The sequence below is a fragment of the Hyperolius riggenbachi genome, chromosome 10 (assembly GCF_040937935.1).
Source record: "Hyperolius riggenbachi isolate aHypRig1 chromosome 10, aHypRig1.pri, whole genome shotgun sequence".
NCBI lineage: Eukaryota > Metazoa > Chordata > Amphibia > Anura > Hyperoliidae > Hyperolius > Hyperolius riggenbachi.
Genome location: NC_090655.1, coordinates 117,821,712 through 117,839,127, shown reverse-complemented (window position 1 = coordinate 117,839,127; position 17,416 = coordinate 117,821,712). Strand labels below are relative to the sequence as shown.

At 41.5% G+C, this 17,416-nt stretch overlaps 1 protein-coding gene across 1 annotated transcript in view; it reads right to left on the bottom strand.

Annotated features, from left to right (window-relative positions):
- The window catches only part of MICU1 (mitochondrial calcium uptake 1), a 379,328-nt gene that overhangs the window by 240,124 nt on the left and 121,788 nt on the right, over positions 1–17,416 (bottom strand). Inside the window, exon 5 of the mRNA XM_068257773.1 lies at positions 15,644–15,687. Coding sequence (XP_068113874.1) covers positions 15,644–15,687 — 44 coding nt within the window. The remainder of the gene's footprint in view (positions 1–15,643; positions 15,688–17,416) is intronic.

Sequence of the window (17,416 nt, the reverse complement as noted above, 5' to 3'; positions counted from 1 at the left end):
TGATGAGTCATTTGACGAAGCTGTGTATTAGTCCCATAGGCGAATATCAACGCTGCTGGCAAGTCTCTTCCATTTTGGAAACCATAAGCGCTGAGTGCTGGTCCCTATGTGGTCAGCAAGACATCTGGTGAGCGGCTAGTGGTTAAATGCATGATTTGGTGGCAGTCCAGTACGAAATCACAGGGTGCAGAGTGCCTACAGAGGGAAACACTATTGCATGAACACTGGGCTATATTTTGTGACAGGCTCACACTATATAGGTTTATGAACTTTTTTCTGAGGAACTTCTGAAGCAAGCTCCTGATATTGATTGGAGACCTGTTGTGGAGGAAGACCTTGAGTTGTGATATCTATGCGATTTGACACTGGTCTGAGTGGTCAGCCAAAATATCTGGTGAGCAGGAATTTTGCTCATTTTCTGGGAAGGTGCAGTACGAACACTGAGGGGAGCACTCACTTGTGTTAGGGTGCACTAACGTCTGCATGTGTGGCACAAAAGTGTAATTCATATACAGGTTTACGCTATGTCAAGTTGCATGTCTTTTTGAGGTACAAGTGGAACCTAGGAGGTGAACATCAGGAAGAGGAACACAGGAACTGGTTCATCTCTAATGTGCATTCAGCTGATCTGTGATAAGTCAGCCTTTCAACATTGGTGAGAGTGTTTATTTATACCAGAGACTTGAGACAGTTTTGAGTTTGAAACTACTTATAGAAGATTCATGTTGGTATATTGTTAAGGGAAGTGAGCGCTGTACAGACATCCTGATTACATATATATATATATATATATATATATATATATATATATATATATATATATATATATATATATATATATATATATATATACACACACACACACACACACACACACACATCTATCTATCTATCTATCTATCTATCCACACACACACAGACACATATATACATACATACACACCATTAGCAAATCTTCTGTTTTGGAAATTGGATTTTTACATTAAGATTTGATTAAAGCCAGAACCCATTTCTAAGCATTTCTAATATACCAGGTGCCATGAGCAATCAAGTTAACATTAAGCAGATATCATTCAAGAGACAGAAAGTTTTTGATTGCATTTGAACGACTTCTAAAAAAAAAAAAGACCATTTATGTTCTCAAAGGAAATTTTTCTACTTTTTTTTCCCTAAATGGAGCTTAAATATTTATCTATCAAATTGTAAAGTCCACTATTCTTTCAGATCAGCTTGCGTTGCATCTGGGATAACAGGTTTAAACAATACACAAAGGGAGCAGGTGACAGAATAGGCAAGTTCAGTAATTAGCTTGTAATGTGCTGTGATAAAAGAGATGCAGCGTACATTCCTAATAAGAAATGAGGTTCTCCTGCCAGCTCATGGGAGGAGAAGCATGTACATATTAATGAAGAATGTAGAAGTCTATGCACTAGTTCAAGGACAATCTCTGCATGGTACTGCGGAATGAGATGTGGGTTAGAGATTTCACAGCTCAAGTTTGCTTGAAAGTCTTTAGAAAAAAAACGAAAGATCAATTCAACTTTCCGACAGCAGTATGATCCATTTTCATCTGCAACCTAGTAGACAACCTTGAAACAAAGACTGGGCAACTTGAATGCCTAGAAAACAACATTGGATGTATAAGCAAAAAAAAAAAAAAATTAATAAAAGGGGGGGGGGGGGGCACAAATTAATAGCAAATCATTTAGATTCTTATTAAAAAAAATTCACTTAATGTACTACTGTGACCATTTGCACATTACATGATCTACCATACAAAAGCATTTTCCAATAATTTTAGTAAAGTAATACCAGAGATGTACTCATTTGCATTGCTTTATAATTCAACACTAGATTAGATATCAAATTTAGATTCAGAAACAAGTAATGAAGGAAAAAAAATTGTATTGTATTTACGAGGTTGTTTATAACAGCATAGCTTTAAAGGATACCCGAAGGTACAGGTGACATGATGAGATAGACATGTGTATGTACAGTGCCTAGCACACAAATAACTATGATGTGTTCCTTTTTTTCTTTCTCTGCCTGAAAGAGTTAAATATCAGGTACGTAAGTGGCTGACTCAGTTCTGACTCAGACAGGAAGTGACTACAGTTTGACCCTCACTGATAAGAAATTCCAACTATAAAACACTTTCCTAGCAGAAAATGGCTTCTGAGAGCAAATAAGAGATAAATAGGGGCATTTCTTGTCAGTGAGGGTCACACTGTAGTCACTTCCTGTCTGAGTCAGGACTGAGTCAGCCACTTACATACCTGATATTTAACTATTTCAGGCAGAGAAAGAAAAAAAGGAACACAGCATAGTTATTTGTGTGCTAGGCACTATACATACACATGTCTATCTCATCATGTCACATGTCACTTCGGGTATCCTTTAAGTCTTATTCATCCACTAAACCAGTATGGAATTCCAGTTTATCTTCTCAGATCAATGGACGGGACTTATATAAGCAAGGTCCCAATTCAACCATGGCTATGTGAATGATAGTACCAACATGTGCACTTAAAAAAAAGAGCAGCTTCCTTGTTCTTCTTCATTGTTGCTCTTTTTAGAGAGTTCTATAAGATTCAAACAGTAGAAGCTGTATCCTACTTGTAGCTCATAGCCTATGCTGATGGTGTAATGGAAAATTAGGATAAAGAGACAAGAAAACAGTCCCCTAACAGCTACATGATCATGTATGGGATATTGGAGACTTTATTCTACCAGTATTCAGCCACCCAATCACACAGAGGGACAGAGAGAGGAGGAAAGGAGGACAAACCACAGTGACTCCCCTAATCTCCCTCAAGCGATAGTTCTGGGCAGAGTTGTGAACGGACAGGTAAATACTAAAGACACGTACTGTTGGAGGGGTGGAAGGATAACAGTGCAACACAGGACAGCAGAGTAGCACGAAGTGGTCGCGATGAGTAAGAGAACAATATGTGCTAGTCCGGATCTTTCAATGACACATTGAGGGGAAACGGCCCCCGCTGTACATACACTAGATTCTTGGCAAAGGTGTCCATAAACGTCCGTGTCGGCTAAGGACCAAAGATCGTTTAATAAGCCTTCCAGAGCTGTCATGACTTTTACTTGTCATATACAAAAATTTGCTGCTGCACCAGGTGAGATGGTGGGAGTCCGCTCATAGTAAGGGCCATTCTATCTCTCTAATTTGAAATGCACAGTTTAGGTCCACTTTCAATGGAGATCAGAAGAAGTCAGATCAAAGAAGGTACAAAAAAACACTTGCTGGCTAGTTTAACAAACATGATGTTGGCAAGAGACAGCTATAAAGTTCTGTCAGTAACCTCAAGCAGGTAATGCATCAAGATGGGATCAGGAGAAAGTTTGATTGTCAAAGTCAAGCAGTGACAGCAGCAGAAGGAGGGGGGGGGGGGGGGCATGGACAGCAGAAAAATACTGTAGATGCCACTAAACAGATGAAACAAAAATAAAAGAAAACAAAAACAGATTGGTCCTAAGAGCAAATCAAAACGTTGAAAAGGAAACTGAGTAATAATAGGCGCCTAGAGGTTAATAGAAAAAAAAAGAAGGAAAAAATCATTGGTTCACCACTGCCAGAGGAAAACATTTCAGACAAACTTCAGAGAGAAATTCAATCAAGGTCTGTAGCAATAGAGATCTTCATCTCTCAAGTCTAGCTTTTTTCAATGATATAAGTAAGATTAGATCAGGATAGAGAACTGTGGGGCAGAATTTAAATACTTAAAATGGTAAAAGTGGTAAATGGTATGCAAATCTGTTAGAGTGTGGGCAGTATTAATTAAAAGGAGGGGGAAGAATATGTGTATGCTAAATAGATGGATATTAAGAAGTGGAGAATTCCGCAAGTTTTTAACTTTATTGGCATTACTGCTCAGATCCTACTCCAGTGACAGATGTACACAGGACAGAGCTGAATGGAAAGGAAACTGTGGCCCATATGCAATTCACTTTTTCTCCGGAGTTATTTCCTAGGTGATAATTTTTCATCTTCTTTTTAAAATAGCTTTCCAGCACTTTTCAACTGAAAAAGTACTGAGAAGTAAGTACAAAAGTATTATCAAAATTATTTTTAGTATTTTCTTGCTTGCTGGTGGCTTAGCATGCATTTTATTGACAATTTTAAAAAAGATCACCTAGGAGAAAACTCAGGTGAAAAAGTGAATTGCATATGGCCCTGTGACTCTAAAATAGTCTAGCACAGCGAGGAAGGATGAAAAATTCTCATTTCAGATCACTAGCTGTTCATGTCCCCACTTGAGCAAGGCAGCCAATTTCGGCACTAGCGATGTGCCGATCGTTTCTGCACTGGAGCTGCATGCCCGATTTGGATGCCCAAAGTTTCAGCCAGGCACCACACAAATTAGGGGGGTTAGGGGGGAAGGGTAATTTGGCCGCTGCTGGCAGTAGCCGGTGCCCAAATTATGTTCCCCCCTGAGTTGCCACAACTCGGAGGGGGAATAGTAATCAGTGAGGGCCCAGAGTTTATGCAGGAGCAGGGTGAGTTTTTCGGTTTCACCCTGCACCGAAATGGCCCCCGCTGATAATGAATGGACACCCACTGCAGACTCCCTTGCTTTTCCGTAAGCTTAGTTATACACTGTAATCCTAAGAGGCAAGTTAAAAAAGAAAAGTGCATAATTCATGCTTCCTCTAGGGGTGGTCCATTTGTTATGTGCATTTAGCTTTAACCGCTTAAGGACCACAGGCTTACACCTGCCTAGTGACCCGGTCATTTCTTACAATTCAGCACACTGCAACTTTAACAGTGTGCTGCATGGCCATACAACTTAGCACACATATGAATCTTGCCCCCTTTTCTTGCCACCAACAGAGGTTTCTGTTGGTGGGATCTGATTGCTGCTGCAACTTATTTTTTTTTTTTATATTAATTTAAAAGTTCTTTTTTTTTTTTTATTCCTCCCCCCGAGCCAATCAGTGTGATTGTCTCTCATAGGCATTTGCCTATGAGAGCGATCTGTTTGTGAGCCTCTTCTGGGGCAGCTTGGTAACAAAACTGTTCCCCTATCCAGCGCGGCACCAGATTGCAGCACTGTACAAGTATTTGCACCCATTTTTTTTTTGTATTTTACAGACTGCAAGCAGCAGCTGGTAACTCGGCTCCGTAACTCAGCGGGGGTGATCCCCGCCCCCAGGACTTGACGCCGATCTGCGTTAGGCAGTCCTGGGGGAGCAACATTCATGACGCCCATCGGAGTTAGCCGGTCAGGAAGGGGTTAATACAAGTGTTATTAATTGGGGTTTATATAGTGCTGACATCTTCTGCAGGAACACAGTCATGTCGCTAACTGTCCCTCACATTCTAAGACAATTACAGCCAGCCTGTGGAAGAATCCTGTGTATGGCAGTCAGGGAAGGAGAGAGAGAGGCTGTGTCTCTGTATCTACGTGTGGCTGTGTATGTCGGTGCAAATCTATGTGTGTGTGTATATACATAAGCTTGATGTCTCACTCTTCCACCCTCCTTGTGTGCCTGCTGCGTAGTCTCTCTAAACAGAGTCCACTTCTGCATAAAATACTAATAAATAAAGCAGACAGCTCAGAAACCTCCGCTTAACTTTGCAGTCTCTAGTAACACTCTACTTAACAACAGCTGAGGCCAGGTGAATTCCTCACACACATACATACATAGTTGATGTGTTGTTGGTACATGTACATATGTTAAAATTACAGCAGTATGAGAAACACTAGGAGGAGGTCCCTGCCTTTGCGAGCTTACAATCTAGAGGGTGGTGGGGAGGAAACAAAAGGGAAGGAAACACAAGGATTAGTGGGTGAGCCAGTGTGCCTTCAGTGCTGCCTATAGCAAATTATAGGCTTGTCTGAACAGGTGTGTTTTCAGAGTACGTTTGAAGGTTTCCAGACTCGTGGCATGACGACCCGGCTGAGGGAGAGAGTTCCAAAGCAAAGGGATAGCCCGTGAGAAGTCTTGGATGCGAGAGTGAGAGGAGGTGACTAGGCTGGAGGACTAAAGTATATTGAAGCCCAAAAGAGCCTTTTATTTGTCCCAGGCCATGGGTGTACATGGAAAAGAGGAGGGGTCCAAGGACGGACCCTTGTGGTACTCCCATGGACAGTGGGCGCAGAGAGGAGTTGGTATTGGCATAGGAGACCATGGAAGAACGCCCAGACAGGTAAGAGTTGATCCAGGAGTGTGCTAGGCCCTTGATTCCCAGTGTTGAGAGGGTCTGGAGGAGTAGGGTATGATCAACAGTGTCGAAGGCAGAGGACAGATCTAGGAGTATTAGTACCGAAAATCTGCCTTTGGCTTTAGCAACTAGGAGGTCATTGGCAACCTTAGTGAGAACGGTTTCCGTAGAGTGTTGAGGGCCGAAGCCAGACTGGAAGGGGTCCAACAGGGAATTAGCAGAGAGAAAGTTAGACAACTCTGAGTAAATGTGGCGTTCCAGCAGTTTGGAGGCAAAAGGAAGGAGGGAGACTGGGCGGTAATTAGAAAAAACAGTAGGGTCAAAGGAGGTTTTTTTTATTAGGGGTCTTATGATAGCTTGTTTAAATGAAGAAGGGAAAATGCCAGTTGAGATGGAAAGGTTAAACAGTGTTGTTAAAGCAGGAATGAGGGGGGAGGAGAGCTGGGGAAAGGGATGAGAGGGAATAGGGTCCAAGGAGCATGTAGTAAGATGAGCTTTAAAGATTAGTGCAGAAAGACGCTTTACAGTTGTCATTACTTGCATTCCTCTCTGTGAATTAACATCTGTCTTTAAGTTTAGATTCAGTAATTCATTTAAGGATTCAATCGTTAACTTTAGGAATTACACCATAACTTAAGAACAGAATCCTTCTTTTAAGGATTGCATGTAGCAAATTGCTATACTAAATGATTTATAAACATGTTGATAATGGCAAGAATCCTTATTAAAGACAGGAGATAAGCTTAGTGAATTGTGGCCTATGCTTCTATGCAAGATAATATGAAATCTTTGCGGGATTCTCAGGGTTCTCTTTATATTCAAAAGCACTTACTGAAGAACAATTGCTCAGTTTGACTGCCAGAACAGTGTGCAAATTGGTAGGAAGGCTGGCTTCGTACACATCCTATACAGAAAGTACTTTTGTAAAGAGTGAAGGAAATACTCTGAATCCTCAGTGAGAAGATGGATTAGTCTAAAACTTGCAAGATTTTTAGAACCTACTGTAAGTAAAACCAACATAGGATAAAAATAATAGAGCATTTCACTCTGGGACAAGTGTACTTCTTGTATGTATGCATTTTAAATTTTACAATATTTCAAGATAGTGGTTCTCTAACTTGGAATTGCAAGAGCAAAGAGTAAATATTAAGTGCAGTAAGCCTGTAAAATTCATGCTTTAATTGATCTTACTCCAATACAGTAAAATCTGACTGGCTATAAAGCACATTTACCATCCCCACTGCCTTCAGCACAGCTTTCTACAACAAACCTGCATAAGTCTGCACAAAAACGATTTTTTCTAAATTGTGACTACTAAGCATTCTACTAAAACTTATTTATAGCATCGCTCATGATATTATTAATGATTAAAGCTTTTATTATTGCAAAGCATCTAAATTGCAAATGCTTATCACTCTAATACAAGTTTCTGGGGTAAATAAAATATACAAATGGCTCTAAAAAAAACAACTCATCAATTAAGGTCAATAAAGGGTCCAGTCTGGGTCTTCGGCACATGCACGGACCGCCCGCGCATGCGCAGTAGGACTGATGCGACTGAGCCAGTTACCGGGGCTGATCGCAGCTGAACTGCAGACCATGGAAGACGGCGTGGGACTCCCACACGTTTATGGGGCAGGGGGAAGCCCCGGGTAAGGACCAAATCTTTAATTTACCAGGTCTCTGGTTTCCTTTAAGGAACAGCAGACCAATCTTTACCTTTAAAAGACACCATATTTATTTCCTTTTAAACAATACCAGATGCCTGGCACTCTACTGATCTTCCATGTATTAGTAGTGTCTGAATCACACACCTGAAAAGCAGAGTTAGTACCTGCTAACGATGTTTTGAACAATCCTTCAGGGCAAGGTGAGACGTCGCCCCTCCCAGACGCAGGAACAGACAGCACTTCCCCTATAAAACATTGTAACAGTTAGTCCACCCTCAGTGCGTTTAGACAAGTACCGACAGGTGAACAACCAACTAACCCACACAAAGTGCCATTATCCGACAAAGACAAAACACCCGGGTGGGATCGTTGCCCTGAAGGATTGTTCAAAACATCGTTAGCAGGTACTAACTCTGCTTTTTTCCCACAATCCTTCAGGGCAAGGTGAGACGATTAACAAGTAATACAACCTCAGGGTGGGACCACTGCTTGGAGAATCTTCCTTCCAAACGCTTGGTCGTGAGCCGATAATGCATCCACTCGATAATGGCGAATGAATGTAGAAAAGGTCGACCACGTCGCCGCCTTACAGATTTGCTCAGGAGAAGCTCCTGCCCTATTTGCCCATGAAGCTGCCATGGCCCTTGTAGAATGAGCCTTAAAAGAAGCTGGAGGATCTACTTTCATTACTCTATAAGACTCAATAATAGCTGACCTGATCCAATTTGCAATTGTAGATTTAGATGCAGCCTGCCCTGCATTCTTGCCTGCAAATAATAAAAATAATGAATCTGATTTCCTAAACCTAGCCGTTCTGGCTAAATATTCCAATACTGACCTTCTAACATCCAATGTGTGAAATACTCTTTCCTTCTCACAACTTGGATCTACACAAAATGTAGGTAAGACTATATCTTGTGATCTATGAAATTTAGACATCACCTTTGGACAGAATTTCGGGTCAGTCTGTAGCACCAACCTATCCTGAAAGTCCTGAAAATATGGATTTTTAACTGATAAAGCCTGCAATTCGCTTACCCTTCTTGCTGAAGTTATTGCAATTAAGAACACTACTTTAAGCGTGAGATTCTTAAGGGAACATTCTGTCAATGGCTCAAACGGCCCTCTAGACAATCCCTGCAACACTATGGATAAATCCCATGGAGATACATACGGTCTAAAAACCGGAGATTTCCTTGATACAGCCTTCATGAATCTTAAAATTAGAGGAGATGAAGAAATCGGAAGACCCGACAGAGCCGAAAGGGCTGCCATCTGAACTTTTAATGTACTGACCGATAACTTCTTATCCCAACCATCCTGGAGAAAATCCAAGACTGCTGGGATAGATAGATTATCAAACTTTGACTTTCGCAACCAAAGGTGGAAAGTCTTCCAGTATTTTAAATAGATCTTTCTTGTAACATCTTTACGACTTCCGATCAATGTCAGAGCTGCTTTATTGGACACTCCTAATCCCCTTAACCAGTCTAATTCAGGATCCAAGCTGCCAGATTCAGGCGCTCTGGATGCGGATGCCACAGGTTCCCCTGAACTAGCAGATCCGGTATGAGAGGTAGCATCCAAGGCTCCTCGATTGTGAATGACTTCATCATTGCAAACCAGCTCCTCCTGGGCCAGCGAGGCGCAATCAGAATCATGCGTCCTCTCAGATCCCTCCATTTCATGAGGACAGCCGGGATCATATTTAGAGGTGGAAACACATACATCAAATGAAAATTCCATTGGTGATTGAACGCATTTACTCCAATCGCATCGTCTCTCGGGTTCAAAGAATAATACCTTTGTACCTGCGCATTCTCTTGTGTTGCCAACAGATCCACTGATGGTGTTCCCCATTTCTCCGCAATCTGTAAAAATATTTTCTTGTTTAAGGACCATTCTGAAGCCCGAATTGCATTTCTGCTTAATTTGTCTGCGTCTATGTTCAATGTGCCCTTGAGATGGACTGCTCTCAAGGACAACACATTCCTTTCTGCCCAAAATAAAATCTCTTCCGCTTCTTCCTGCAATAACAGGGATCTCGTGCCTCCCTGTTTGTTTAAGAACGCCACCGTTGTTATATTGTCTGACTGAATCAGGACGTGTGATTGACCCAGAATGGTCTTCGCTTGAATCAAGGCCAATTTCACAGCTCTCAATTCTCTCCAATTCGAGGACATTTGGGACTCTGTTTTTGACCATTTGCCCTGGAAGGCCAAATGCCCCACATGAGCCCCCCAACCCCACGAACTTGCATCCGTGGTTAAAATCTGATCTACCGGCTCTTTCCACAGTCTTCCCTTCAACAAATTGACCTCCTCCAACCACCATCGAAAGGACAGGGAGACTGATGCTGGAATTCTTACACGAATCTCCAGGCTTTGAGGCTGACCATCCCAATTCTCCAGGAATACACGCTGGAGTCTCCTTATATGAGACAATGCCCATGGCACTGCCACCATTGTTGAGGACATCAACCCCAACACTCGGGAGACCAATCTTAGCGTAGGTCGTAACTCCTCCTGCAATTTTTGAACTGCCAATTTTACTTTTTCCTGTGGAAGAAACAACTTTTGACTTAAAGAATCTATCAGAATACCCAGAAATACCATATTTTGGCTTGGATCTAGGCATGATTTTCCTCGATTTATAATCCAGCCCAAGGATTGTAAATGAGTTGATACTCTCTGCAGATGATGCTTTACTTGTGCCTCCGAATTTCCCAATATCAGTAGGTCGTCCAGATAAGGCACTACAAGGACCGACTCTTCTCTTAATGGCATTAGAGCTTCGCCTAGGATTTTTGTAAATATCCTTGGTGCAGAAGTGATCCCAAACGGGAGGCATAGGAACTGAAAGTGCCTTACCTGCCCGTCTATTTGGAGGGCAAATCTTAAGAATTTCTGTGACCTCTTGTGAATTGGGACGTGCCAATAGGCATCTCTGAGGTCTAGAGATGCCATAAAAACCCCGGGAAATAACAGATCTCTTACTGTAAAAATCGTTTCCATACGAAACTTTTTCTTTCTCATGAACGGATTTAGTCTCTTTAAGTTTAGAATCAATCGGAATTTTCCCGATTGTTTCTTTACTAGAAATATTGTTGAATAGAAACCCTCTTTTTGTTCCTTCTTTGGAACATTGCAAACCACATTTTGATCCAACATATTTTTTAATATTTGCAGGATCTCGGGAAAAAGAGCCGGATCCTTTGGATGTCTTGACACAATGAATCTTGACGGAGGGGGTAAAGCAAACTCTATCTGATAACCGAATTTGACTGTCTGCCGAATGAATGGACTTTTTGCCATCATCGACCATTTGTGGGCAAAGTATTTTAGTCTTCCCCCCACCGCCACAAACGAGTCATTGTGGCTTCGTTTGAGATTCAGAGGGCTTAGACCTAAAACCCCCTCTTCTGGATTTGTCAGAGAACCATCTTTTGACTCCTTTCTGCTCTCTAACCGGTTCTTTTTGATCAGCTTTTGGTTTACGAAAAAAACGTTTATTTGCCGTTTTTTGCTTCTTAGGAAAGGTCTTTCTTTTATTCGAAGTCCTTTCTAGAGCCAAGTCCAAATCTGGACCAAACAGCAAATCTCCAGAAAAAGGAACTCCACACAGTCTGTTTTTGGATGCTAAATTACCATCCCAAGTTTTTAACCACAGAGCCCTGCGTGCCACATTCACCAGAGCCGTTGACCTAGCGGTAAACCTAACCGCTTCCGCCGAGGCATCTGCCAAATAGTTAGCCGCCTTATTTATAACCGTGATGGATTCCAATAACTGTTCAACTGAAGCACCCGCCAGAATGCTAGCTTTCAGTTGATTGACCCATAATTCTAGTGTTCTGGCTACACATGTAGAAGCTACCGCAGGCCTAAAGGAAGCTGCCGTTGCCTCCCAAGATCTCTTGAGATAAGCATCAATTCTCTTATCTACCGGATCTTTAAGATCCCCTAAATCCTCAAATGCCAAATCACCTGGTTTGGAAACTTGGGAAAAAGGAGCGTCCAATTTTGGACATTTGTCCCAAAGAGCCGAATCCTCAACAGTGAAAGGAAATCTGCGTTTTACTGTTTTGGAAATAAGTAGCCTCTTCTCAGGATCTTTCCATTCTCTAAGAATCGACTGCTTAATAGCATTGTGGACAGGAAAAGTAAGACCTTCTTTCTCCTCCATCCCCTTATATAATTGATCATGTATGGACAGACCAGACACTGTATCCTTATTCAATTCCAGCGTATCATTAATAGCTGCAATCAAGGCTTCAGTATCCTCCACACGAAATTTGAATCTAGAAGATGTATCAATTTCAATCTCTCTAGAGTCAGACTCAGCCGAACTAACCCCTGTCTCCCCCTGATCCTGATTCTCACTTTCTGAGATAGGATTCAAAACAGGAACAGACACAGTAGCAACCTGAGAAGTAGAAGCACATGCTACTGTTAAAGAGGATTTAAATGAAGCCAATGAAGAGTTAATCTCTTCCCTAAAAGCCTGCAAGGTCTCCTGTACAGAGGGACCTGACTGCTCTCCTAAAACTTTCTCCATACACTGTTGACACAAAGTTTTGGAGTATGGCAATGGCATCTTAACGCTACACATAGGGCATCGCTTATAGGTAGGAGGAGGCCTCGCCTTATCTCCTGCATCATTCTGTTTAGTCTGAAAAATATATAGAGAAAAAACAGCAGATATAAGCACCATTCAAATGCACCTTAGCGTATGGCTCAGAAAGAGATCCCATACTCTCACCTTCTGAGCGGCTGGGTTACTCTCTGCCTTATCCGGCGCCGACATCCTGGAGACATCCAGCCGCCAAGACAGCAGTCTCTCCTCTGCAGAGTAACTAATGCCCGCCAGCCACGCACAGCGTTCTCTTATGCTTCCGCCTAGAATTCACAGAGGCGGAACCGGAAGTGACGGAGAGAAGGCCAGACAAGCTAAAACGCGTCTTCCGACATACCCGCCGGAAGATACACGCCACAGGGGAACCATCTGGACCAGCGTCCATCATGCGCCATGCACCTCCCCACGCTCAGCCCGCAACAGCACGCCAGCGGCTTACCTGCGCTCCGGAACCAACCCCATTCAGAGCGGGAAAAGAACGCCATGCCTTCCACACTTGCCCTCCTACAGTTAGGAGCAGAAAGGTAGGCAAACTTCACTCGGGTGTCCAGCGTGAAGCGAAGGCTAGATGGCCTCAGTACCACCATCTCAGCCGCCCATAGAATTAAAACCTGCAGCCCAGCACACAGGCTCAATCCTTAGGGGAGATGCCGACCTGCCTGGACGCAGGAACAAACAGCACTGAGGGTGGACTAACTGTTACAATGTTTTATAGGGGAAGTGCTGTCTGTTCCTGCGTCTGGGAGGGGCGACGTCTCACCTTGCCCTGAAGAATTGTGGGAAAAAGAAGCATGTGGCTAATCCACTCAGATATCACCCAGAAAAATCTGAACTGCATGCTTGTTAATGGTCTATGACTAAATGTATAAGAGGCAGAGGATCAGCAGGATAGCCAGGCAATTTGCATTGTTTAAAAGGAACTAAATATGGATGTTCCAGATGCTCCCCCGATGTCCACAACCCCTCTGCTGCCAGCTTGGACCCTTTACATTTCTGTGGGCAGCACTCCCCTCTGTGTATAAGCGTGGCCGCACTACGCAAGCACCAGTAGGGTTCATGCCTGTGTAAAAAAGACGTTCAAGAGTGGCTCCGTGCTATTGTGTGGGCTGTACCTTGGATACATGGAGGAGACTGTGGCCACGAGCAATCTTCTACTTTATTATAGAATATTGTAAGAACAACCCCAGCTGAGAAACAGAGGGGCGGAAAAAAACCTAAGAAGCCTCTGGACCATCCAATGGCTTCCCCCTACTGAGGTAAGTATCTAACTTTTTTTTCCCTCAACTTCAAGTACCCTTTAAAATTAAAATAATAAGCATGATTTATTTAACTTTTTCACGGCTGGATAAAACTGTAGAACAACTGTTTTTAAAAAAATGTGTGCTATTTGACTACAACTCTTTGTAATTGCAACTCTTCTTTGGAACCTAAAGTCCATAGTAGGAAGTGTGGTAAGGCAAGTGAAATAGCTAAGCTATAACAGTCATCTGCACGCCAATGCAGTGAACCTTCTTTGAGGTAAATACAGGGCAAGCGGAATTAAGTGAAAAAAGTGCTCACTACAACTGGATGAATACAACTTCAGTCACACAACTGTTCTTTCACCAACCTTCACTATTGTCAGCTTTGAGCTGTGTTTGACCTGGGAATGGTTGCAAACCTTTTTCACCTAATAAAAGATCAATTTTAATAAATTCCCCTCTAGTTTTCACAGGATAATTTATGCTCGCAAGGTCCTCCAGCTTAGTAAATCAAGACCCATTTCTCAGCCCCGTCCCAGATTTCAGCTTTCTTCTGTATTAGTGTGCTGAGGTGCACTAAAACTGACTACTTAAATGAGAATGAAAACAAAGCATACATGTTTAAAAATGGTTCTTAAGAAGGATCCAGTAAAAACAAAATGCAGGACCAACATGTTGGAGCAGTGATACAAAACTTTAATAATTCGCACACTGCACATTATTGCAATATAAATAACTGCATAACAAAGCTAAGATCAGAATTTTCGCCTCAAGGCTTGACCACTGAAAAACTATAACAGAACTTTTTATAGACAATATCTTCAGGAGCTTTGAATGCACCTCACTGAATTTAATACAAGTCAAGTGCCACACAAATTTAAACTAATAAAAAATAACAGTTGAGACAGAATCCTGGGATTTTAAATAATTATTTTAAAATCAAAGCAAAAGTAGTATTGTTAAAAAGATCATTGTAAATATCTGTCTTCAAGTCTACTCCCCCTACCAAGGCCTACTATACTAACAGTATAGCTATAGAGATTTATGACCGGTGGTGTGGCACTCACTGGCAGGCCCTGCCATGATGCTGGACCTTATCCCGCTTCCACAGTCACATGACCAAAAATCCGAGACTTGAAATCACACATTTTCACAGATACTTAAATAATGAGAACTGTTTAAGGTAGAGCATGAGATTGGGAGTGGAGGTCACAGGTGTATGCTAGTTAAAGCTATTATTTATTACAATGTAACAGGCTCTCGTCTTAGAAATTCTTCTCTCTTCCTGAATCAAAGACTACAAAATTAACCAGCAATGTTCAGACATTCACATTTTTAAAGCCTGGCAAATGTTCAAGGCTTAGTGTGTTTGAGTCTGTGATTCAAGTGGGTAATCGGTCAAACTCTATGAGGGCTTCCAATGACTCAGTTTGATGTAGCATTGCTGGAGTGTCATCCCCTCTCCCACACCAAAGAGGACCATGGAGTTGACAAATGAATGGTACATTTCTACCACATGCACTGCTAGAATTCCAAATATGTTGTGCAGAATTAAATTAAAACATATCTTGTAATCAAAGGCCAACAAAGCTTTATTCAGGATACCAATAGGAACAGTGTGTGCTTTATCTTTTCATCTGCATAACCACAGATTGGAGTTATTAGCAACTAGGATAAAGACACTTTTCCACAGACAGATCATAGGCAGAGTGAATTACATTATGTATTATATACTGATGAAACAGAACCAAATGTTTACCTTGGAAACTGCTGGAAAAAAAGAAAGCCATGGAAAAATTAGGTACAAACGCAGCCTACTGTGTATATGATAGATAGATAGAGATAGTTTACGAGAAGTTCACACTGTAGACTAAAATTAACTGTATACATTTATTAAGTAAAAAAGCTTTGCTCACCTTTCCATCATACCGCTTAACAATAAACTGATCCAGGCCCAAATCTGCAAAAAATAATGTAACAATAAAAATATAATACTACACATCAAATGCTTCAAGTGAAAGAGAAAGGCGGAGAAATGTGGCAAATAATTTTTTATTGCTATAGCACAAACATCTGGTATGCGTAGCACTGTACATGCTACAAAATAAATAGTGGGGACACATAAGACGTTCAAAACTTTGTACAACCAGGACATCCAGCAACACAAGTATGAATACACACATAGTTGGTGTGTGGTTTGAGAAATCTTCAATACTGTTACATGTTCATAAAATAAATTACAGCAGAATAAGAAACACTAGGAGGAGGTCCCTGGGATTGTGAGCTTCCAATCTAGTGGGTAGTCGGGTGGAGTCACTAGGGGAGGAGACAAAGGGGTAAGTGGATAAGGCAGTGAGCCTCAAATGCTACCTATAGCAAATGATAGGGTTGTCTGAGAGTACGTTTGAAGGTTTCCCATCTCAGAGCATGAGGGACAGGGTGTAGGAAAGAGTTCCAAAAGAGTGATGACGCTCATGAGATTTTCCTGGATGAAGTAGTGAGAGAATTCACCATTTTGAACCTGGAGATCTTGTGAAGTCTGGCTGTTCATAAATTTTAACAAGTCAGTAACTCATGACAGAACTGGAAGGCAGTGACTATGGCAAATAGTATCCAGCAGTGTAAAAACATGGGCACATGTGCACACAAATAAGGTAATTGCTAAACAAAAATATCACTCACTAAAAGCCTAATTTGTCCTGAAAAAAAACATATATAGATCCTTTAGTGGTGATAAGTAGTAATAAAGTTATTGGTAAATTAATGGGAGCAGCGCTGATATGTGAAAATTGCTCGTCCTTAAGTAGTTAAGAAGGTGCCACACATTATTTAAAGGGGCACTACAGCGAAAAATTGTAAAATTTAAAATATGTGCAAACAGACAAATAAGAAGTACATTTTTTTCCAGAGTAAAACGAGCCATAAATTACTTCTCTCCTATGTTGCTGTCACTTACAGTAGGCAGTAGAAATTTGACATAAGTGACAGGTTTTGGACTAGTCCATCTCTTTATAAAGAATAACGCCTTGCTGAGAATCCCTTATGAAGATATTCCCTAAAAAGGATTCATACAAAGATGCTGGCCGGCTTCCCTGCTCCCTACACAGTTTTTTAGCAGTTTGACAGAGTAACTGCCATTCACTAAGTGCTTTTGAAAATAAATATATCCCTGAGAATCCCCTATAAAGAGATGGACTAGTCCAAAACCTGTCACTTCTGTCAGATTTCTACAACCTACTGTAAGTGACAGCAACATAGTAGAAAAGTAATTTATGGCTCATTTTACTTTGGAAAAAATGTACTTCTTATTTGTATATGGTTGTACATATTTTAAATTTTACAGTTTTTCGCTGTAGTGCCCCTTTAACACTGATTGCTTTAGCTGTTGGCTTAATGTCTGCACAGGCATTCTCAATCTTCTGATCCGATCACAGCACAGCTGACAAGCGTTCAGCTGCAATGGAATTATTGCAAATACCTTTTGTTTTAAGAAGGCAAAGTCTTCCTTTTTAGTAGGAGGGCTTTTCAGTCTCTTATAGTCCCCTATACTTTCCTGGTGGTTCTGAGTCACCCTGAGCTGCATAGGTATTCAGCCAGTAGAAGTTGACTGACTGTTAGGTGTTCTGTTTCGATTCCCGCTTTATGTGTGAGGCACACTCCAGAAGACCCAGTCTGTATCGGAATATGAC